This window comes from Notolepis coatsorum (assembly GCF_963971535.1).
Source record: "Notolepis coatsorum genome assembly, chromosome: 1".
Lineage (NCBI taxonomy): Eukaryota > Metazoa > Chordata > Actinopteri > Aulopiformes > Paralepididae > Notolepis > Notolepis coatsorum.
The window spans coordinates 24,883,267-24,909,043 of NC_140165.1; the positions used below are offsets into that span (position 1 = coordinate 24,883,267).

The 25,777-nt window shown below is 40.6% G+C and overlaps 1 protein-coding gene across 1 annotated transcript in view; it reads left to right on the plus strand.

Annotated features, from left to right (window-relative positions):
* Nucleotides 1-12,691: 12,691 nt before the first annotated feature.
* The window catches only part of LOC311227253 (uncharacterized protein), a gene marked incomplete at its 5' end in the record, with an annotated part of 101,965 nt that continues 88,879 nt past the window's right edge, over nt 12,692-25,777 (plus strand). Inside the window, one exon of the mRNA XM_084312842.1 lies at nt 12,692-12,801. Coding sequence (XP_084168968.1) covers nt 12,692-12,801 — 110 coding nt within the window. The remainder of the gene's footprint in view (nt 12,802-25,777) is intronic.

Consider the following 25,777-nt stretch of genomic DNA (forward strand, 5'->3'; position numbering starts at 1 on the left):
GGTTCCACCAGCACTTCCTTCTCCCAGCCTCCGCCGTTCGCTATGGCAAACGGCGCCGGGTATGGTGCCGCTCAGAAGCCGTCGAGCCCCTCCCTCGTGAGAGAGGTAGCTCCGGCGTCAACATCAAACGGACCCCCGACAGGAGCGGGCGCGGTCTCTCTGATGGCAGACGAGTGTGGCACAAACTCTCCGCCTGCTTGCTCTTGCCGTTGCTAAGAACCCAGTGGTAAAGCAGGCAGGGCAGGTGGTCGGTAGTAGAAGGGAGAATACGCGCCGGCCGCGGGGTTCAAGTCCCCCGGTCTCGGCGGAAAATGCTGAAGCCTGACGTCCCCTACCAGCACATCACAGATGTTGCATGGGTGGAAAAAGAACATACGTTTTGATAGTTTGTTTGGCGAGCGCAAATAATCCAAAACTAATCCAACGAACAACACAAGCGAGCAGTCAACGACAGACCACGGGTCCATGAGCGTTTTTTGTTCACTCCTGTGTTAGTTGTGTTGCAGCGCAGGGCACTATACAGTAGTGGGTGCTCTACTGCTGAGAGCCTTATCAACATAGTGCTGCCCTTCCTGGTTTAATAGCACAGTCTTCAGGTGCTCAGAGATATATATATATCTGTATGCCATGCATGTCTTAAATGTCATGATTAGATTAGTTTAGATGATTAGATTAGATTCTTATATCTGTATGTTGTGTATGTCATAGATGTCATGAATTGAAAATGGGGGACCCTGGTGTAAACAAGACGAAAGTCTTTCTCTGGTCTGCATCCCCTTAACAATTGTGTGTATTGAGCTGTACTGTACCCATTCTGCAATCTGTTAATAAAAATGTTCAATCAATCAGTATATATTTGTTATTTATTTTTGGTATAGTGCTTAACAAGCATAATTTAATGTTGCCCAGTTGTGGCCTGTTGAGGGGCAATACATATCAACAGTTCCAAAAGATCTATTGTGTTTGTATTTGTATGATCCACTATATAGACATAGTAATTATATACATGGCATTTGATTGGAGGCTAGTCTCACTTTGTCCCACAGCAACATTAAAATAGTTTAGATTTGTGTATGTTGTTTATGTAAAAAAATAATTACTTGAAAGTAACGCAATAGTTACTTTCTGAAGTAACTAGTTACTTTTATAATTTGTAACTGAGTAAGTAATTTAGTAACTTTTTGGAAGAAGTAACTAGTAACTGTAACTAGTTACTTTTTAAAAGTAACTTGCCCAACACTGATCACAACAAGAGATAAAGTGAAATAGACACAGAGATAACCTTCATCACAACAAGAGATAAAATGAAATAGACACACATATAACCTTCATCACCACAAGAGATAAAGTGAAATAGACACACATATAACCTTCATCACAACAAGAGATAAAGTGAAATAGACACATATAACCTTCATCACAACAAGATATAAAGTGAAATAGACACACATATAACCTTCATCACAACAAGAGATAAAGTGAAATAGACACATATAACCTTCATCACAACAAGAGATAAAGTGAAATAGACACAGATAACCTTCATCACAACAAGAGATAAAGTGAAATAGACACAGATAACGTTCATCACAACAAGAGATGAAGTTATATTTCATTTATGGCTTTGCGCTCTGCTCTATTGGAACTATCCCTTTAATCATATACAGTTAATTGTCAAGTTAGACCGTGCTCTCAAGGTCTGACACTGGGTGCTGTAATCCCATAAAGTTGAATATCAAGAAAGCAGGAAAGCCGGACCAGCACTCTCAGGTTCATTAGTTTTAATGGCAGCCTGAAATGGAACCAACAGACATGTTTCTGAACTATGGTTCCTTCTTCAGTGTTATGGCTAGCAATGGTAATTCAGTCAAGATGGTGGTTATATACACCTGGTAGGTAATGACATGACAGGAAATGACATCACGACGCAGGTGTGCCTGAGCATTGTGACCAAAGGGATGACCTATCAAAGTAGAGTCTATTCATAAATACACAAATTATACATATATATCTAAATATATCAAAAACAACACAAAATTACCAGAAACTTGATATATAACATATAACATGCCCATAGTTTCTAGGGCTAATTGAGGTCCTTTACATATTTAACTAAATAATTCCAAATTCTCAATTGAGCATCCTTGAAAAACCATACCTCTTGCTTAGAAACAACATAATTAAACCAGAAATAATAATGTAGGTATAAGGTGCTTAAAGGAAACAGGTTAAAACGTTCTCTTCATTAATTCCTATAGGTTATATGCAATTGAACAGGTGGATATAATAACATTCACGTTGCAATAGTAACTTGTGTCTGTCTCCCCCTCTCGCGGGCCTGAGTACTAACTCTAGTCCCATGTATTTGAGATCGTTAACGGTATGTTTGCCCTTGGAAAAATGTCGAGCTACCGACGACTTGACATCTGAATTTCTCACTGCACATTTGTGTTCACTGATTCTCGATTTAAAGGCTCTGGTTGTTTTCCCCACATAAGAAAAATTACCCAGACATTTTAGCAAATACACCAGATCCAAGTGCAAACATACCGTTTACGATCTCAAATACATGGGACTAGAGTTAGTACTCAGGCCTGCGAGAGGGGGAGACAGACACAAGTTACTATTGCAACGTGAATGTTATTATATCCACCTGTTCAATTGCATAGAACACTTGTTTTTTTCGACAAAACGTGTGTTTACTTCACTGTATTTTGGGGGTTACGATGTGTGCTATGTGAACCCGCAGCTACAAATGCTGGGGGCGCCTTCTTGCTTGGAGTTTGTGCAGTTTTCTCAGAAAATTTGCGTTGGTTGCTATTGTGTATAACTTGGCAAGGCCTGTAGTTCTAGCACTTAGCCAAGGGCTTACAGTATGTCCTTTTCTCTACTTAAGACAGCATTTTTTCTTACGTGAGTAAAAGTGAACTTGGGGTTTTATTGTATGAAGAGAGTTGTGTGTGTTTCATGTAATACGTTTGCATTGAGTCCACAACTGGTATGGGTGTTAGCTTACAGAGTTGTACATATGTGGCATATGAACCAAGGACCTTTTGAGTCCCTCTCTTTAGTCTGATATTTTTTCTTTGCTTAAGGGTAATGATAAAAATAGCGGGTGGCAAGTTTTTCACACATCAGAGCCGTGAAATAAAACCAGTTTTTTACACAAACAAGGTTATCAGCTGTGGCTGGCGTGCATGATGTAAAGCAGTGGTCACCAACCCGTCGATCGTGATCGACTGGTCGATCGTGATCGACTGGTCGATCTTTGAGACTTTCCCTGTAGATATTTCCCTGAAAAAAAAATAATAATATTAAAAAATATATATATATTTAGATCTTTCCCTGAGAGTCCACATTACAGTTCTACTTTTGTTTTGATGTGAAAGGTGATGCTGCATAAGATGACTGCACTTAGCACTGACTGAGAAAGTACATATTACAGTTCTACTTTGACAAACATATTTACAATTAGCATTTTATAATGTTAATAATATGAGAGTCCACATTACAGTTCTACTTTTGTTTTGATGTGAAACGTGATGCTGCATAAGATGACTGCACTTAGGACTGACTGAGAAAGTACACATTACAGTTCTACTTTATAAAATGCTAATTGTAAATATGTTTGTCAATGTTAATAATATGAGAGTCCACATTACAGTTCTACTTTTGTTTTGATGTGAAAAGTGATGCTGCATAAGATGACTGCACTTAGCACTGACTGAGAAAGTACATATTACAGTTCTACTTTGACAAACATATTTACAATTAGCATTTTATAATGTTAATAATATGAGAGTCCAAATTACAGTTCTTCTACTTTTGTTTTGATGTGAAAAGTGATGCTGCATAAGATGACTGCACTTAGCACTGACTGAGAAAGTACATATTACAGTTCTACTTTGACATTTTAATGTTGGACCAAAGCATTGCATGTAATTAGAATACAGGCAAATAAAACTAATTTAGTTTAAAGTACAATCTTGGCTGTCTTTTTCTCTCAACGCTTCAATAGGTAGATCTTGCCTTCACCAAAAAAAAAGTGATCTTGGGCTTAAAAAGGTTGGTGACCACTGATAAAAAAAAAAGCTTTTACTCTAAAGTAAGTATGTGCTTTCATGTAGCGCGCTATGCAACTGGTGGCACGGCTCTGCTTTTTTATGGCGTCGTATCAGGGGTGCGGTGTTGAGGGGGGTGGACGGAATAAACCTCCCCCCCGGATATAGTTATATCCTTTACGTAACTGATTGGCCGAGAGGTTGTGCCTTTCTACCTATCAGTTATTCTGCTTTGCTCCCTGCCAGTAGTGTATATTGGGCCGTTTTGAGTTTTCAGAGCCTCCTCTGGGAGTTTCAGAGCCTCCTCCGTAGAGAGTTTTCAGAGCCTCCTCCTCAGGGTGTTTCAGAGCCTCCTCCGTAGAGAGTTTTCAGAGCCTCCTCCTCAGGGTGTTTCAGAGCCCCCTCAGAGAATTTCAGAGCCTCCTCCTCAGAGAGTTTCAGAGCCTCCCTCTCAGTGAGAGCCTCCTCAGAGGAGCCTTCTCCTCAGAGAGTCTTAGTCTACTTAGTCCAATTGTTACATGAACCTTTTCAATTGTTTTACTCACGTTGAGGTCTCTCTGGGAAAACCGCTGTCTTCCCCTCTTACATAGAGAGCAGAATTGACACGGTTTTTATTCCCAGGCCATTGAAGGCGTCACAAGGGTTTTTTCTTATTGGCCGAGAGACATGTCCGTGAGTTACAAGGCCTGTGCTACAGACCGCTTGTCAAAGGATGGATGATGCGAGTGTTACAGGTACCAGGATATGGCACCTGATAGCAGAGATATGTTTAACCTATGAAACAGGTTGTAGTTAGTCATTGAACAAAGGAAGGCGCAGACATGGTGTTACTGGTTCTGAGTCCTCCCTGGTTGTATATTTCAACAACATTTATTTATTCATGAGAATATTCAATCAATCATCATCATAACATTGTACCATAATTTAGTTCAATCATTTACATTACTTTTAATACATTCAATTATAGTTTCATTCTTGTCATTACTTCAAAAGCATATTCATCATTGCAACACACATTCTACCCTTTTAGGATACCCTGGTTCACTTCAATAGCATTTTCCTTTCAAATGTAGTTATCCAGCATTATATACTGTACATTGTAATTAATTATGTCTTTATACATACTTGACGTCTTAAGTATAAGCACTTGAAAAAGGAAACATTCTCCTATTAACCTCTGTCTAGGCCAGGGGCGGGGCTAGGGGGTGGCTACTTGGGCTCAAGCCCCGAATGTTTTCTGAAAAGCCCCGAATCTATTTAAAAAAAATAAAAATGATATATTTTTTTTTTTTTTTTGGACAATTCATCATTGTTACATGAAAATATGTTTGCACCAGATTTAGCAGAAGCTAATTTCCATCTGTGGTCTATCCAGCTGCTAACTGTATTTGAGTGAGTTAAGTCTTGGTGTTATGGTAGACTCAGACCTAAGTTTTAAATCACAATCAACAAGTTGACAAAAACTTAATTCTTCCACCTTAGGAACATAGCTAAAGTACAGCCATTTATAAATCAAAAGGATGCTGAAAACCAGATCCATGCCTTTATCTCAAGCCAACTCGACTACTGTAATGCACTCCTTACCGGCCTACCGAAAAAATACGATGATAACTATTTTATTGCAATGCACTATTGCATTATTTTATTCTATTTTACTAACTATTTTATTGCACTGCACTATTTTACTTTGTATCAGTGAATCATAGACGCCTGGCCATAAGAGCATTCGGAGCATCTCTGCTCTCCCACTATTGAACTTGGGGGAGCAAAGGTATGCTCTTGCTCCACCACTTTTTGATCATATGAAAAATATGATATATCCCCCCCAATATATAAATCTAACCATAACTACGTTATGGTTAACTGAGTTTTATAGTGAAAAGAGCAGCTTTATTGGTCAAGATTGAAGGCTCTATATTGCAGGAAATTGCACGTACAGGTTCATTAAATTCAAAAACAATCTGCCGTGGAGGGGGTCGTGACTGACCCCCTCCAAACCACCCCTTGCCTGCCAAAAAAAAAAAAAAAAAAAAAAAAAAAACGCGGGCACCTATCTGGGCTAAGCCCTGGATCTCCTACAATCCTAAATCCGCCCCTGGTACTGACCATAGATGGAGTTGATATAGAGAGAGTTAATGAATTTCATTTTCTTGGTGTGATTATGGATGATAAATTTACATGGAAATCGCACCTAGCACACGTTAAAAAAAAGATGTCCAAGAGTATTTTTGTTATGAATAAAGTAAAGGATGTGTTAGAGTATGAGGCAATGAGAACACTCATTATATCAGTTATTGTGTTGAAGTATGGGGGAATACTTATGGGACCAATATAAAACCATTATATATACTATAGAAGAGGGCTGTAAGAATCACACTTAAAGTGAGTTATCGAGAACACACAAATACATTATTTATTAAATCTAGAATAATTAAACTTGAAGACATGGTTAAGTTTCAAACAATGTTAATTATGTTTAGGGCAAGAAATAATACACTGCCAGAAAAACTTCAAAATCTTTTTCATTTAGAAAGTGAGTTTAGTAGGAGAAAATACAATTTTAAACATCAGTTTGCACGTACCACACTTAAACTGATGTGTCCTTCAGTTATTGGTGTAAAGTTGTGGAATTCTCTCCATAGCGAGCTTAAGGGATGTAATTGTGTTTGTCAATTCAAAAAAAATTATAAAAAATATTTTTTCAGTATGAAAATCAAATGTGATCTGAATAGTGAGATATTTTCTTTTTTTCTCTCTTTCTTTTATTCTTTATTCTTTATTCTTATTATTAAATTGTTTCTTGTTTAACTGTGGATTGTGTGTTTCTTGTATAATGGTATAAATTATTATTTGTGTAAATTAGGTTGTACGCCGACCATTAAGTAAATACTTGTTTAGTTTAGGAATAAGGGGCAGGAAAACTATAAGATTTATTCTTCTTCCTGCTCCTTTTGTCCATGGAATGATATTTATGATTGTGTATGACTCTGATTGTATGATTCCATGTGGCAAATAAAAACTCTGAACTGAACTGAACTGAACTGAACTGATTGTGGCCGACCCCTACCACCCCGGTCACAACCTGTTTTTGAGACACTTCCCTCTGGTAGGAGGCTGTGGTCCATCAGGGCCAAAACCTCACGCCACAAGAACAGTTTCTTCCCCTCTGCAGTGAGCCTCATCAACAAGGCCTGGGACCCTCACTGACCGCCCCACCACTGTTAACACACCCCCTACTGGACTATATACTTGCCCACCGCTTTGTTACTCATTCTAATTAGTGTATATAATTGACCACATCTGCCCAGTTGTACAGCCCTGGCCTAGGCCTATTCCTATATTTTTTTATTTTACTTATGATTGTACTATATTTTATTGTGCTATATTTAATTTTGTGTATATCCCATATAATTGTATTCAACCTCTTATTTACAGTTGTACAGCCGTGGCCTATAATTTATTTCATAATTATATTACTCTATTGTGCTTAACTTGGCTCATATTTAATACTTAGTATTACTCCAGCTCTTTATTGTATTATCTGTCTGTTAATGTCTGTCCGCTAATGTCGCATCGATAAGGTCCAAAGCTAATTCCTTGTATGTGAAAACTACTTGGCAATAAAGACCTTTCTGATTCTGATTCCCTTTTAAATGTAGTGGAGTAAAAAAAAAAAAAAAAAAGTACAACGTTCCCCAAAATTCTAGTAAAGTACAAGTACCTCTAAATTGCGCTTAAGTACAGTACTTGAGTAAAGAAAATACGTTGTTATTTTCCACTACTGTCAGTGACTGCTATGATTCAGGGTGCAATCTTGAATCTGAAAATAATGCAGGACACAACCAAGCCACATGGGAGTGGACTGGTGACTTCCTACACAGAGCTCTGGATGGCAGTGCTGGTTTCAGAATTCAGACATACTTTTAGACACACTTTCAAGCTGGAACATGTTTATTATATCTGCTGTTCCTAAAAATTCAGTTGTAAAAACATCCTGATTATTCTTTATTAAAGGGGCACTTCACCAAAAAACAACAGTGATTTATTTCACACATAATCTCACACACATCCAAAAACTCTAAACAGTTTTGCACACATTCATTTAGTTTGACAGCTATTGAGAGTAAATGAGTTTGAATATGGCCACCAGTGATGTCATCGGGGACATTGAATCCTTGCGTGTGTAACGGAGGTACCGCGTGTCTATCCACAGTCACGATGGACAGTGTAGTGAAGTGGCTGTGGACGTTAAGCGGTACTGCAAGTAAACTCACTCCCCAGAGGCATCCAGACCCATTACTAAGAAGTGAATTCACCTCTTGGTATAGTGGTCTGTGATGCCGCCCGCAGCGCGGGAGACCGGGGTTCGACTCCCACTCAGGGCATGTCAGATAAGACCGGTTACAGTAGTGCCCATTGACCCGGATGCCCTGGGTGGAGTGAGTTTAGGGGGGTGAGTGTAACGGAGGTACCGCGTGTCTATCCACAGTCACGATGGACAGTGTAGTGAAGTGGCTGTGGACGTTAAGCGGTACTGCAAGTAAACTCACTCCCCAGAGGCATCCAGACCCATTACTAAGAAGTTAATTCACCTCTTGGTATAGTTGTCTGTGATGCCGCCCGGGGTTCGACTCCCACTCATGGCATGTCAGATAAGACCGGTTACACATGGTTAGTTATAGGATGCAATGTCCATGATGGTATCACTGGTGGCCATATTCAAACTAATTTACTCTCAATAGCTGTCAAACTAAATGAATAGGTGCAAACTGCATGGACAGTGTAATATCTGTGATTTGTTTAAAAATACATCTAAAGGCCCAGTCCTCAATCCAAAACAAAAGAATAGTCCTACCATTGAAATATTTAGGAATCTTTTACTCTCAAATTGACAACAGCTAACCCTCAACATGTACTATCTTTACTTTGTTTACATTACATATAACGTTTTTTTAAATGTATTACTTTTTATAATGGATTGATCCCTTAAGCCAGAGCGGTCCGGTACCGGACCGACAATAATTTCACGTCATAAATAGATCAATATAGTTCGTATTAATTAATGTTGCGTTTCTTTTTCAAATGTAGCCAAGAGTAAAGACCCTAACCCTATCAAAACAGCAGTTCAAATGTATATTTTCAGCACTATGTTTGTTTACCAATGATTTTAAGTGTTATTACCGAAATATGAGTTTATAAATATCTCGGCACATCACGGCGGAAACCGGAATAATAGACGGAAATAAAGGAAGCTGTCATACGTGTCTGTAGTCCTATGAAAGAAGAGACCCAGGGCTTTCGATGGGCGAATTTCATAAAACTACACTACCCAGCTCACGCCAACCCCTGTCAAACTTGGAGCCGTCTGGCATGAAAAAAATTTTTAACGTTATTTTTCATGATTATGTCTCACGGGTCGAACAAACCTGAACGTTATTGGCTCAGTTTGTGTGGTCAACTGGATGTCAGGCAGCGTTTGAAAATGTAAAATTTCTGTTGTGTTCAGCACCTGGGCTGGCTGCGCCTCATTTTGATTCTCTCCTTGTATTGCAGGTAGACGCAAGCCATGTGGGAGCGGGGGCCGTGTTGATGCAGCCAGATGAGCAGGGGGTTGACAGAATTTATAGATCGTATAGCTTTACGCTCTGCTCTATTGGAACTATCCCTTTATACATTCTAATATTGAAAAAAACGTTCACATGTACACACCCCTATTCACGTCCGCCTGGCCACACCCACATCCGCTCCTATATAAGCGGGGTCGTGGCCACACAATCAGCTCCTTCCCTACTTTCACCACCGAAAGTGTTTTGTATACACCACTTTGAGTTTAGTGCCAAAGTAGTTAGTTGAAGAGAAGAGGAGCTGTGTTGACATTGTATCTTTGTTTTCTCTCTCACTATTTTTTTCCGAGTAAATTAAGCGATAATGTCTTCACCACCGGAGAGTCTAGAAGATGATGATCATTCTGTACCTGGGGCTAAATAAATCCACCATAGCCCATCTACAACTCCCCCAAAACGCTGCCGCTAGACTGCTCACAGGTACCCGGAAGAGAGCTCACATCACCCCTGTACTTGCCTCCCTCCACTGGCTCCCGGTGCGCTTTAGAATAGACTTCAAGGTCCTCTTAATGGTTTATAAAGCCCTAAATGGTAAAGCCCCTGCTTACCTAGCAGACCTCCTCACCCCCTATACCAACGCCAGGGCCCTCAGATTGGCTGATAAGGGTCTCCTAACCACTCGTAGGTCTAACTTCAAGTTTAGAGGGGGGCTAGAGCCATATGAAATCCGTTTTATTATTTTCCAAATTCCATTATATTTTTTCCCAAATTCCGTTTTTTCCGTTTTAATATTTCAGAATTCTGTATTTTGCTTTTTATGCTCATTTTACCATCAGAAATAGTGTCTAATAAGTGGGAATGAATAAATGTCTACAATTGAATATGATATAACAGTCCATTTAATGTTTTTAAGTGCTGCAACTCAGAAATACAGTTACATTTTACACAATACTTTTCAAATAATATTGTGACAAAATAAAAATACACATTTCAAGTGTAAACAATAGATACAGCTAGCTACTACTGACATTATCACAATGTCAGTAGCTATAGCTATATCTATTTTATTGTGATGAAATATAGTAATGCATAATTTAGGCACCTTTAGTTTAGTTTATTTCGTTTATAAAGGACAGTGTATAATGACAATCGTTTGCATTAAACAAATGAATTGAAAATGGGGGACCCTGATGTAAACAAGACGAAAGTCTTTCTCTGGTCCCCTCATCCCCTTAACAATTGTGTGTATTGAGCTGTACTGTATTGTACCCATTCTGCAATCTGTTAATAAAGTTTTCAATCAATCAATCAATCAACCAGATCTAGCAAGAAGCTATCATTTCCATCTATAGTCCTATGTACTGTAAAACGTTTCATAGCTATTTAAGTTTATTTTGATTATAAAGGGCAGTGTATAATGACTCGTTTGCATTAAACAAATGGATGGGTGCACTAGATTTAGCAAGAAGCGATCATGTCCTAACGTTATAACGTTAGCTATTTAATCACAATAGTGTCGCAAGTGTTTTTGTGGCTCCAGTCCACGGAACGTTGACAGAATTAGCAAAACACCTTATCGCCGGAGGCATAAAAGTCATTAGGATACTGCTCTGCTCTGAATTGAGGGCTTATTGGGGAATTTATTAGCTTCTTGACGATGTAAACACCGAAGCAGCGAGACGCTTGGGAGACTGCCTGTGTTGTGTGTAACCCGCTCTAGCGTCCGCCTCCCCGGTCGCGTGTGCACCAAGCGTTCCACCCAAAAACGGAATTTCAGTCCAGATTAGGCCAAATTCTGCAATATTCCACGTTTTGCAGTTGATTCCATTTTTATTGGTCAATTCCGCGATTCCGTCCGCGATTCCGTGAACGCGGATTTCATATGGCTCTAAGGGGGGCGTGCTTTTGCGGTCGCAGCCCCTGACCTCTGGAACAGCATCCCCATGTCCATCAAATCTGCCCCCTCCATCGAGTCTTTTAAATCAAAACTCAAAACCCACCTATATCGCCTGGCCTTCCCTGACTCACTTTGACTCCTGCCGTACTTGTTGACGTGTTGTCTATCCGTTGATTTAATTTTATTTTTCTGTTTATTTTATACTTTTCTTTGTACTTAGCTTAGCTATGTGAAGCACTTTGGTTGACAAGCGTCATGTTTAAACATGCTATACAAATACATTTAATTGATTGATTGATTGATTGATTGATTGATTGATTGATTGATTGATTGATTCTGACATCCACCGGCGCTTCGCATTAGGGGCGCGCGTCGCTGAGCAATCCCCGCCGGCATTGTCTCCGGCTCTGCAGCTGGATACTATGCCTCGAGAGGCGGTCGGCTGTGTGAGAGCTGACGGCCCCTCTGGGCGGGTGATGTTCTGCGACGCAAGCCTCAGGTGTGTCAGTTGTGGGGGGACAACTGTGCAGCTTGCGTAAGGTCGGCTCCAGGCTAGAATCCCTTCCTTGCCTCGCATAGCGGCGTGGAGGGGGTTCTAGTCTGATGCCCCACAATAACATAGACTCCTCCTCAGTAAAGTCATAGCTTTGTTTTCCTGGGGCCGTGATTTCGAGTCTGCGGTTCAATTCCCCGGGTCTCTGAAAAACGGATACCCGAAGGAAAACGAAGGATGCAAGCTTGGTGTTTCATTATGAAAATATCTCCGAGCTCAGGACGGCTACAGCCCGCGTAGAAAGACAACGGGGCTTGCTGCCGATGCCGCTGTGTCTGGTAAACACCGTTCTGTGAGAGGGACGTGTGTTGTCTTTTTCCCTTTTTTCTTTTGGATAAAAGAGGAAGAGACAGCGGAGACGTTGTATAGCTTCAGTAGTAGCCGCTTAGCTTACTACTGCGTTAGCTGGTGGCTATGGATAGCCGGTAAAAGCGAACTGTTAGGCAGTTAGCTGTTAGGCTAAGTCGTTAGCTGGCGGCTACGCTCGGCTAGAAACATTAGCTTGATGCTATCAGTTAGCCTGGAGTTAGCTGTTAGCTTATGCTACAACCATTGGCGCTAGCTGTGAGAATAACGGGCCCTGGCACTCTGACTACAGCGTCATCTCTGGCAGAAGATGTCGTTGGGCCTGCGCCATGACCGGCCGCAGGAGGGCGGCGTCGCACCGGAGCGAGGCTCCAGCCGTCGCCGCTTCTGGCCTTGCCAGCGAGAGCCCTCGTCAACGTGGTAGACCAACCTGTGTTTGCGGCCATTTTGTCCTGCGTACAAGGTGCAGGTAAGATGTCCGTAGGACATTGCCCCACTCTTCCTCCCTCCCCCTCCCGAATGTTTTTGGTTAATAACGATGTCTTTGTTTAACAAAACATGTGTTACTTCACTGCATTTGGAGATACGACGTGTGGTGTGAAAATAGTCTTAGTCGCTATTTGTATAGCTTAGGTAGCATTGGCCAAGGCTTATGTCTTTCTCTCTACCTAAGAACAGCGTTATTTTTTACGTGAGTAAAAATGAACTGGGGTTTTTTGTTGTATGATGAGAAGTTGTGTGTGTGTTCATGTAACGTTTAGACAACGTGGCTGAATCCACAACTGGCTGGGTGTTAACCTACAGCGCTGTACATAGTGGCATGTGATCATCCCTCTCTTAGCTTGTTATTTTCTTTACTTAACACTAGCACAGCCGACAAGGGGTCAAATGACCAAATGTCACTTGGTCGAGCTCCAGCTCTGTCACTCAATGACTTTTCCTAAAAGTACCCATTTTATCTGGCATGGTTTCTAAAATGTCTAAATGACTTCAGGAAAATGTAATTAGAACATTATTCCACATATATATGGAAGTTCTGCTGGGCGGGGATGGGAGGGGGCTGTTGGGGTGGTTGCTGTCAACCCCTCTAGGCATCCCTGTGTAGGTCCCGGTCCGCCAGGACCTGTTGGCCTGGGTTAACCCTATGAAAACTGAAACACTTGTACTGCTTGTATAGCCTGTGTATACGCGCAGTTATGTTTCTAAGTTTTCTTGGTGGGTTAAGGGAACAACCGCCTCCTGTTAAACTAAACATAGGGGGGTGGTTGGTTCTCCGGTGTGTTGGTAGCAGAGTCGATTCTCGGGTTGAGGCCGGGCTTGACCCCGTCTGCCCGAGAGTATGCCCCCGCATCTTTCATGATGTCTGCCAATTGTGTCAGCCTCTCCTTTGAACCTCGACCCCGCTGGATGGGAGGTCGGGTTTGTGGAGGTTATGACATGGTGCACAGCATACCGAACACCCCTTCCGCCGGGATACTGTTCTCACAGTAGACCCTTAGGTGCCTGTCTAGTCCGCAGTGCTCCAGGCACAGGTCGAGTTCTGCTCTTGGGGCCTGTTGCCTGGATTGAGGGATCAACCTCCTTGGGGGTTGTCTCCCCGGCACGCCGACTGGCCTCACAGTATTGTGGGGGGGTAGCCTCTTGGAGAGTGCTTCAAAGTGGCGTGCCAAGGGGGGAAGGGCCTGCTCTTGATTTGGGCCCTGTCCGGTACACTGGCGATGTGGGGGGTGATGTCACCAGTGACCGTCTGGTGGGGCCCCGATGCTGCGGCCTTGTTGGCCTCACCCGGCCCCTTTTTTCAGGGGGTCCTAGCCCTTAGGTTGTCCTAGGGCTGGGACCTCCTCCGCGCTCCGCTGCTGCAGCCTTGCCACGGGGTTGGATCCTTGACCTTCGACCCCGTGATGTGGGGGCTGTGACGGGGGTGTTTTGCTTCCCGTCCGTCCTCTCTCTCTCTCTCTCTCTCTCTCTCTCTCTCTCGCTCTCTCTCTCTCTCTCTCTCTCTCTCTCTCTCTCTCTCTCTCTCTCTCTCTCTTTCTCTCTCTCTCTCTCTCTCTCTCTCTCTCTCCCCCCCTTCTCTTTCTTTCTCTCTCTCTGACCAAAAGGGAATAGCAGCTGGGAGGATGGCAGGGTTTGGAGAGGTGTGCTAGAAACAACAGGCTGATTTCACATTTGGAGGGCTGAGAGACAGAGGGAGCCACAGGGGAGGGAGGACGTACACACATATGGGAAGATAGTTCCCTCACAAAACATACTTGGGTAGAACTAAAGTAAGATGGCTTGGCAAGGTCCAAAAAATGAGGAGTTTCATGCCATAATGGTCTTCTCTTGCAGAGAGGCGCAATACTCATTGGTATTTGTTTATTGGTGAGCTATAACCTTACATCACAATGTTTCTGAATTGTAAAACTTTGGAGCCTATCTGACTTGCTCAAATAAAGTTCCTCGAAGATGTTCTGTGCTTAAAAAGTCTGCCTTTTCCGTTAATGCTCCTGACTCATGGAACATCCTTCAATGCACTTTAAAGATCAATACTCTTCTGATATGCACAGTTCAAAACCATGATCACTAACTGCAGTGTATCAGTCTGTTTTTAGATAATTTGCCCGGTTTTCCTCTTGTTGTATTACTACTTAAAATTTTGTCCATCTGTTGATTGATCATTGGAAATGAGGGCAGCCTCAATGGTTTTACAAGGACTAGATAATGATGATGATGATGATGATGATGATGATGATGATGATGATGATGATGATGATGATGATGATGATGATGATGATGATGATGATGATATGCCCCACCATCCAACTACTAAGTAACCAACCAACTTTCCTCGAGTTGTGTTCCAAACAAATTGGCCCAATTTACAACCTTCATCTATCAAAAATATGGTTTATTTCATCTGATTGCTGAAAGGCTTCATCTCTCTCTCTTTCTTCTTTCTCTCTTGTCATCCTTGTTGGGCGATTCCTCCATCTCCATCCTCCACGTGTTTGTCTCTAGCTTTCCAGTACTCTCTGCCCTTTGCATCTTTCTTTAGTACGTCCACTTACATTAGTGTGGGACGCCCTCGTGATCCATGCCCATGTGTTGCTCCACAGAACCAGTGTGTTGTTCTCTCACATATGCTTATATTGTCCACCGGCCGCCCTGCTCTATACATATCAGTATCGGACCTAAAAAAACTGTTCATTACAAAACAATCTCAATATGCATATTAGATCTAATACAATATATAATCACATGATAAATCATTAATTATTTCATACGTATGTATTTAATTTTTATGCTTTTGAAAACAGGCCCCGGTTTTTCAAAAGGAGGGAGAATTCAGTAGCGTAGTCTATTACATCTCTTGTATTGCATTATCTCTTCTCTGTGGACCCCGACACTGTCCCGCATCAACTGCAGTTGGAGCTAATTGAGATGCAATGCATCGAAAGTTGCGAGGCCGACAGCAGCCTCTCTCACTTCTGGACTTTTACCGACAGCTGGATAAAGGTAAATACCCAGAAATGCGAACATTTGCAAAGAGAATGCTGAGCTTGTTCGGCTCTACATACATTTGTGAGCAGACATTCTCTGTTATGAACTTGAACAAGAGTCGAGTGAGGTCCAGACTAACTGACTCCCACGGTCCACCCATGCTCGATATTTTACGCATCTCAACCACTGCTCTCAAACCAGACCTTGCATGTACTGCAGTCCAGAATTACTATATTTTCATCTAGTTTTCTCTTACCTGCACGCTTCAGGGTTCTGGAGGCGTACAGGTCCTGGAGAGATGGCAGATTGCAGCCGATCAGCCGAATATTGTACCTTTTACTCCACTGCATTCATCTGAACCCATCAGTTACTAGTTACTTTGAAGAAAAATATTTTGCATAGAAAATATGGTAGAAATGTATGAAGATGATGTGAAGCCTGCCGACTTAAAGAAGACGTAAGCAGCATAACTGAACCACATACCACTTTAACATCACCCATCAGAGCAGTATAACTCAGTATAACTGGACCACATACCATACCACTTTAACATCACCTTTAATCAGAGCAGTATAACTCAGTATAACTGGACCACATACCACTTTAAGGTAACCTTTTGTGGTCAGTGGATCAAGGTTTGAACGCTTCCAAGCACTGGAATACACAGTGTAAAATGTGTACTTCTACTTTTCAATAGAAAATACGTCTCTACTTTTACTTAAGTGGAAGTTTGAATGGAGGACTTTTACTTTTACCAGAGTGCTATTTCTCTGGGTATTTCTACTTTTACTTAAAGTAAAGGAACTGTGTACTTCTTCCACCACTGGTCACTGACAAGAACATGGAGGGGCGTGTTTGGATCCCAAAAAGGATTTCCCAGTTATCGATCGCCATCTGGTAGATCGATATGTCCATTGGCTGATGATATATTCCTTTACTGCATAGTGAATTTGGCGTCGCAAAAGGTATTCCAAGCTACAGCTACATGTATAGATTCCAGCTAACAGGAAACTCCATTCAAAGAAAAAAATAAATAAAGCACCGTTCTGCCACAGGGAACACTGCATTATCGAGACAGCGCCCCTACGAGGATCTGGCCGGTAATGCACTTTTCAGAATTCCAAGAGTAGGGTAAATCTGCAGTGCCGCTCTGTGACATTGAGTAGGTTATTAAAATGGAATAAAAGCAAAAACAACCTTGCCACGGACATGTCCGTGGTTGGCCCTCTACCGTTGGATCCGAAACACAGACATGTCCGTGGCCGGTCCCGAATGTGTTAAAGAAGAAGAATAGAATCTTTATTGTCATTGTTGGTACAACGAAATTTAGTTTGGAACATCACCACTGGCATACAAAAGAACAGAAGAACCAAAACACTGGGGAAAACAAAGCCGGGTTAGTCAACAACACAAGTAAAGAATACTACGACTTGAATATATTCTTTAGGTAAGACTAACCACAAGTGATCAGTACGAACAAGCACTGAATGACGGGCTGTCGGGCTTCTTATGGAGCTGGTGTCTCCTTCTCCGTGACGAGGTGGGAGTCGCAACAAGTTCTGCCAGACAAACAAATATACTAATTAAAATAGTTGGACCTGCAAGATTTGTACGTTGTACTTTGTAGGTCTGCATTTTAAATGTAAGGAGTAAAAAGTATGTTTTTAAAAGTAAAAGTACAAGTATACAAACCTTGAGTAAAGTACAAATCCCCAAAAACAGTACTTAAGTATTGTAACAAAGTACAATTACTCAAGTACTTTACACCCCTGCTGATTGTAAAACTCCTGAAACTGAAGTTATCTGACTGATTATACAAGCGTGGGGCCACGCTCCAGTCAGTACAAGCACCTGGAAATAAACACTGAAACCTAATTTGGGTGTAAGTACTGTGGAGTAGGTACTGTAGGAGTAGCATTTGTTTCAGGGCTTGTACTACAGACTGAAGCGTGGCACCATTGACTTTGCATTGGTTTTGAGGCTAAGTAGCCAGAGCTGTCGGTATCCAGTATGAGGTAGGACTCTGATCGACACGACCACTGGTAAGTAGGAAATAGCCCTTAAGATAAAGTATCATGTGAACAAGAAATGAGGGAAATGCCATGATATTACCATAGATATCATATTATATTACCATAGGTATCATATGTTTATGTTTATGTTTATTAACTCATTGGACGCCACTATAATATAATAATAATATAATAATCAACAGCGTCTAGATGCAGAACCACAGAACCATCATAGCAGCGGCCGGCTGAAATAACATTCTACACAACGGATCATCGCCCACCCCGGTCAGGGGAAATGCTGCATATACGTATTTAAAAACTGCTTTTTATTAATTGGAAATATTTCCACTACTTCTCCAATTTATACTTTAGATGTTTAAGCATAGCAAAGCTCTTTTAAGATCTAAGTTAATGTTCTCTTCCTTTTACTTGTTTTTTCATCCGTTTTCTCTGATTTATTGAGGCTCTCTCTTCAGTTCAATACCTCCATATTATTCATGGGTTACTATAAATTACACAAGTTCATATAAAATGTAAGTGATTAGGGCATGATAATTGAAGCTTATTTTTGGTCTTTATTTTTAGTTTTATCTTATTTAAATGTTTATTTAACGGGAAAGTGGCCAAGCCACAGTCGACATTCTACTTATGGTAGAATTTAGAGTGTTAGATCCTATGGTATACATAGGAATGTTAAGGATAATTGGATCATTCTGGGATATCCGGTGGTGCAAGGGAGGGAGTCATACGCAAAGGTTGTGTTCATGGAACACAATCCTGTACGACTCTCGGTGGGAGGGAAGGGAAGGTTTTTTTAATTTGTATATATGTATGTTTTTAAGCTCGGCTCTCAACGGGACCTCACTAGTGGGATGTATATCTATTATTGCCTCGCACTCCAGAAGCATTACCAAAAATTACACTACAACATGTATAGATTATGGCTAGTTTGAATATAATGATATGGAACACCGGGGGAATAAATAACCAACTCAAACGCAAAAGCGTGCTCACACTGATGAAAAAAGAACATGTGGACATTGCTCTGCTAAGCGAAACGCACATTCTAGAGAAAGACATAGATAAATTAGCGGACAACACATATCATAATATTAGTCACTCTTCTATTGGTACGAGAACTCGGGGTGTAGCCATAGTCGTTAAACGTAAGTTGAATATTGTACTAAAGGGAGTATGGTCTGATGTAGAAGGTCGGATAACTATAGCTAAGATTGTACATAAGAACAGGAAAATAGCGTTGGTAGCGGTATACGCCCCAAATTTGTACGAAGAGGATTTCTTCACTACACTAACCAATGCAATGTTAGACATTCCCGATTACTCATTTATAATAGGTACGGATTTCAATGCCATCTGGAACCCAAGGATGGACAAATCTTACCTCGCCTTTTCCAGCGAACAAAAGAATTCATCTAAGGCATTAAAGGATTGGTCGAAGATTACAGGTGTAAATGACTTATGGTGGTTACTTAATCCCACGACCCGAAAGTGCTCTTGTCGATCTGCGAGACATAATACATTATCCAGAATAGATTATGTCTTTGCATCACAGAGACTATTTGATAATTATGAAGTGGAAATGATACCCAACGCACTATCAGATCACTGTTATTTACTCCTTAAAGGTACATTTGGTATACTATCCTCCCGAGCCCCAAGATGGCGATTTAACTCGATGCTGCTTAATAACAAGGAATTCATTACACAACTCAAAGAAGCTCTTATAGTATTCCAACGGGAGAATGCAAACTCGGTGCAAGACCCCAGAATATTATGGATGTCGGTAAAGGGAATGATCAAAGATTTCACGGATAGCTTTTCCTCCAAAATGCGCAAGAATCAATGCACAAAACTGGCTGAGCTGGAAACGCTTTACTCAACATTATTTAATTCTCTAAAATACAACAACTCAACTCGACTAGAGAATCAAGTTAACGTACTAAAAATAGAGATCAATGCCATATACAGACAACAATCGGAAATACAAATACGCAGCACAAGACAACAGCAGTACTCCCATGGATCTAAACCTAGTCACCTATTAGCCATGCGATTAAGAATTAATGCAAAATTTGCAGATATAACTACCATTAGAGCACAACAAGTACTGGAAACAGACCCTGTAAAAATAAACGATACATTCAAAGAATTCTACTCCGACTTATATAAATCAGAAACGACCTTCGATCAAGACAAAATGGACACATATCTTAATCAAATTATTCTCCCTAAACTTTCAGAGGATGACGCTAAACAGTTAGAAACTCCGATCACACTAGAGGAACTCAAGAAGGCCATAACCGCAATGAAAAGTGGTAAAGCTCCTGGAAGAGACGGTATCCCATCAGAAATGTACCTTTCCTTTTGGGACATAATTGGACCCTTATTACTAAATATGATCTTATACTCAGTCAAGGAGGGGAACTTCCATAAGAATGACAATATTGCACTCATAACAGTCCTCCTTAAAAAAGACAAAGACCCCAACGAGTGCGGTAGTTATAGACCTTTAAGCCTCCTCGGAACCGATATCAAACTGTACTCTAAGGTATTAGCCATCAGATTACAAAAGCATATGACGTCTTTAGTTCACCCGGACCAAACTGGCTTCATAAGAGGCCGCCTGATCACTGATAACATAAGACGAATACTGCACGTACTATATGCCGACAAGGATGACACCATACCTAAGGCGATGCTGTCCCTGGATGCTATGAAAGCCTTTGACAGGCTGGAATGGTCGTATCTATGGGCAGTATTAGAAAGGATGGGGTTAGGAAAAGGATTCATTGATATGATTAAAGTATTATACAAAGACCCTTCGGCCATGATTACAACAGGCACAATCATCTCCAAAATCTTTCCGGTATCACGCTCTGCCAGACAGGGTTGCCCTCTTAGTCCCGGTCTATTCAATTTATCATTAGAGCCTTTAGCACAATATATAAGACAATCCCAATCCATAGAACCAATCGTAATCAAGGGCACACAACAAAAAATTAGTTTATATGCGGACGACGTAATATTGTTCATGCAAAACCCCAACACCACATTGCCTCATCTGCTCAAGTTGATTGAGAACTTTGGTGATTTATCGGGATTTAAGATAAATTGGCCGAAGTCGGCTTTCCTTCCACTTAACACCCCTGCAAAAAAAGATATAACCCTCCCAGGAGAGATACCGATGGTAAAACATTTTAGATGCTTGGGAGTGGAAATATTCCCCACCATAAGACAAACGGTGAAGCACAATTACACAAAAATCCAAAACAAAATCAAAGACGACCTTGATAGATGGGCAAAACTTAAAAACACAGTACAAGCACGGATATCAATAGTTAAGATGGATGTACTACCTAGAATCAACTTCTTCAGTTCAATGCTACCGTTACCCCCTCCAGAGGGTTACTGGAAAAGATTACACTCCTCCACATACAAATTTATTTGGAATAACAAACCACCACGTATAAAAAGATCCACCGCACAGAGAAATAAAGCAGATGGTGGCATGGCATTTCCAGATTTTTTCCAATATTTTAAGGCGTACACATTAAGACCATTGACAACATGGTTTGACCCCCAAGCATTAGTATCCTGGAGAAAATTAGAAGAAAACATAGTAGCCCCACATAGACTGAAGGACATAGCACACACTAAACTACCAATCAAGCACTGTGAACGGAAATTTGGCCCCATAATTACTCATGCGATCCGGATATGGCGTGAATCACAAAAAAAAAATCCTAACCCACACAAATGGCACAATCATACTCCCTTATTCAATAACAATGCACTCTTAATTAAAAAACGACCTATAAGATTCCCTATATGGGAAGAGCAAGGCATACACTCATTAGGGGATGTTTTTAACAAACAGGGTTTTTGTAGTGATAAAGAAATACGCAAAAAATGTAATCTCACCAAGTCCACATGGCTTTTTTACATACAGTTACAGCTATGTTTGAAGTCTCACGGTGTTCCATTAGACATACCAATTGAACACCACAGATACCACAAATTCTTCTACGAAAGAGAGACATCGAGAGGTTTTGTTTCAGATTTGTATCATCAATTACTAACGTCCTCGTATGAAACCCTCCAACTAGACTCTGTCTGGAGGAGGGATATACCAGACCTGGAAAATTACTTTGATTGGCAAGGAGCCTGGGCAAATGTCCGACTTACATCAAGGAACCCGGATCATCAACAAATCAATCTTAACTATATTCACAGGACATATTTGACTCCTATAAGGGGCTTAAACAAGACTCCAAATGCTCCCAATGTACAAATGGGGACGAAGGGACATTTATGCACATGTATTGGGACTGTCCACCAGTTAAGGCATTCTGGAAAGATGTGACCCAACAATTATCAAAACTCGTATCTTGGAATATACCTGTACACCCCTCGGTATTACTATTGAATGATGTTTTTGAGTTTGCAGTGAATCCACAGCTAAAGAGATTGGTTTTATCGGGTATCACAGTAGCTAAAAAGCTGATCGCATCACGCTGGTTTCAACCGGAAAAAATGTGCCGGAAAGTTTGGTTTCTTACATATCTCGATGTGATTTATCAAGAAATATCTACAGCAAGAATTCTGGGTCTCAATGAATCCAAAATGTCAATGTGGTTAGAAGTGGTGGAGAGAATAAAAGCTAGCTTATAATGGTAGTGTCTGATTAGGTGCAAGGGATAGTGGAGGTACTTCCCAAGGTGGGGTCCGGGAGGGGGGGGTTCGAGCTGGAGCATATGTATGTAGGTTTTTAGATAACAGGTATTAGGGGTATATCTTATATAAGACAATTAACTAAAATGTGATCTCATTGGATGTGCTCTGACAATTAATGCTTGTATATCTTATCGTGTGTTGTCATGTTTTGTTTATGTGTTTGTTTAAAAAATAATAAAAAAATAAAATACAAAATGTTTATTAACTCATTGGACGCCACTCACGAATAAAGTCGGGTTAACTCGCCGATGCTTGAACGCCAAACACGAGAAAAGTCGAGTTTTCTATCGTTATTTCTTTTATTCAATATTCCCATTCATAATCCATCGAGGGAACCTGTGTTATCATTGGGAATGAGTCTGAGATCGCAAACGTCCAATACCGCCGTCTGCCGCCTTGCGGCCGGTATTGCACATCCTTTGAAACTCTCTGGCTTGGGCTGTGTGTCGATCTAAAAAGTCCGAGCCGGGTTTTCCTTGTCAGGCAGGACAAGCGTTTATAACACATGGATTGAGGAGAATCAATCACTCCCGGTTCATGTTCTTTGGTGGATTATGTTGGCAACACGATCAACATCAATACTTGGAATGGCGATCAGATAATTGGAATATTCTTTTAGGAGTACATCCTAGTCAAGGTAAGGGCTATATGGTATCAATCTTGCGTTGATCCAAGAATCCCTTCCCCACGATCCGAACGTATGTGTGTAATGTGTGTGTGTAACGTATTCCGTTGGTGACGATCGAAGCATAGAAAAACTACCCCCACCCCCACCCTTTCATGCATTCATGATGAAACATAATACAGATAATATAGCCTTGATTTCAGATTGATTGTTGATACAGGTGAGAAACGCCAAGTTTTTAGTGAAATGCACTAACCGCTGCATAGCGGCGTTTTCTTGGATTAGACAGGATTACTCTAAACCTATAGTCACCACGGTATAAAACGCGAATGTATGGATGCATTTTTGTTTTCTTTTTCACAAATTGAACGATAGATACTCGATGTCAAATGGGCCATAGTATTATATCCATAGCTATGATATAACATATAATTTGAGCCCTGCAAACACCGCCATGTATCCCTAATCTTTAAAGCGGTGGCCTTCTTACCACACGGTAAACAGCGACCTCTGGCGCTGATTGAGTTAAAGGATCCCCATTAGAGACACATGAAAGAGCCTCTAGTCGTCCTGGGGTCCTGGACAAAACAAATACAATACAAATATACAACAAAAAATACGAATAAAAAATGTAACAAAACACATAAATAAAAAATGAATACAAATATACAAATTCCCATTATAAAATCTAACATTCCAGTCAGAAAATATAAATAAAAATACAGTTACATACTTGACAAGTTTGCAAGGTATCTCTTAATATTTGTAAGTTTTTCGGCAGAGCATTCCAGAGTACTATTGACCTATATAGGGTTGACCCCTATTAGTCGATTAGTCGACTAATCGGTCGAAAGGAGCCGTAGTCGACTGCCAACCTCTTAGTCAATTTTTATTTAATTTTTTTTAATTTTTTTTATCCTTTATTTATCCAGGAATGTCCCATTGAGATACAAGATCTCTTCTTCCAGGGAGTCCTGACCAACACAGCACACAACAAGTTTCAACATAAAAACAGGGCATTAAACAAAAAACATACAATTCAAATATAAATACAGAAGGCCATTTGTGCAGTGGCAAGGAGCATGGTCAGATCAGCAATAGCATCAGGTAAAACAGTTTCATGTTTCATAAAGGGCTAATCGTAGCATACCTTTAAAATAATTCACAGTAGGAAGTGCCTCTAGACAAAGTTTTACTTGCAGCGTATTCCATAAAAAGGGAGCATAGTGGAGAGAATGCTTTACCAAGCTCTGACTGCATCAAAGGAACATTTAAAAGCATCCCATTGGCTGCTCGTCTGGTATTAAAAAAGCAAGTATAAAAGGACAGAAGTCTGGAGATATATAAGGGCAGCTTACCTAGCAATGACTTAAGGATAAAAATCAACATGTGTGATTGTCTTCTCTGGTACACATATTTTATTTTTTATATTTTTTTGTCATTCTTTCCAAAAGAAAAGAGGCCTAGAAACATGGCTAACGCTAATGGCACGCATACCAGAGGCTAACTGCCTACGAAAACAGGCACAGAGGCACTGAAAGAGGATTTCACCCATCTAATGAACACACTAGACTAGACAAATATCAAGATGTATCCATCAGTGGACCAATTGCATGCTTTTCCAGAAGACAAAAAGCCTTCAGTCGACTCCTTCAGACATTAAGCACCCCCCACAGCCCAAATGGAATGATACAAAAAAAATAATAATATATATATATTGTACTTTTTATTTTTATTTTTTTAGTCAACTAATAACGGCAAATTTTGGCCAATCATAGTCGACTATCCAAATCCTTAGTCGGGGACAGCCCTATACCTATATATGCCAGTGAGTTTGAGAAAATTTGATTTTGGTGCTGTTTTTGTTCTGATGTTACCAGAAGCGGCCCCTCTAGTGTTGTAACCATGTTCAGAAGTCATTTCTAACTGCTGAGCCAAGCTAGATGGCTTACCAGTGCTAATAATGTTCCGCAGTAGCATTAGAAGACTCATCAATACTTTATTTTCAACCATCAGCCATGCCAGATGCATAAAACCAATACTTGTCCTGTATGAACAGCCTAGTGCCAGGCGAGCCACTTTATTCTGAGCAACCTGCACCTTTTTTAAATTCGATTTTGTAGCTGATGACCAGATAACAGGGCAGTATTCTAAATTAAACAAAACCAAAGAATGAATAACGGATTTCATATGATATTACCATAGGTATCATAGTGTAAATGCCATGATATTAGCATAGGTATCATATGATATTACCATATAGGTATCATAGTGTAAATGCCATGATATTAGCATAGGTATCATATGATATTACCATATAGGTATCATAGTGTAAATGCAATTATATTACCATATGTATCATATTGTCAATATCATGGGTATCATAGTGTAAATTGGATTATACCATTGTAAACAATTGGTAACATGGTGAATGGTGATACATGGTCAATTATTTATACACAGTAAAACTGAAATTAACATCAAACTACCACAGTGTTCTTTTGTAAGGGTAAGGCTAGGG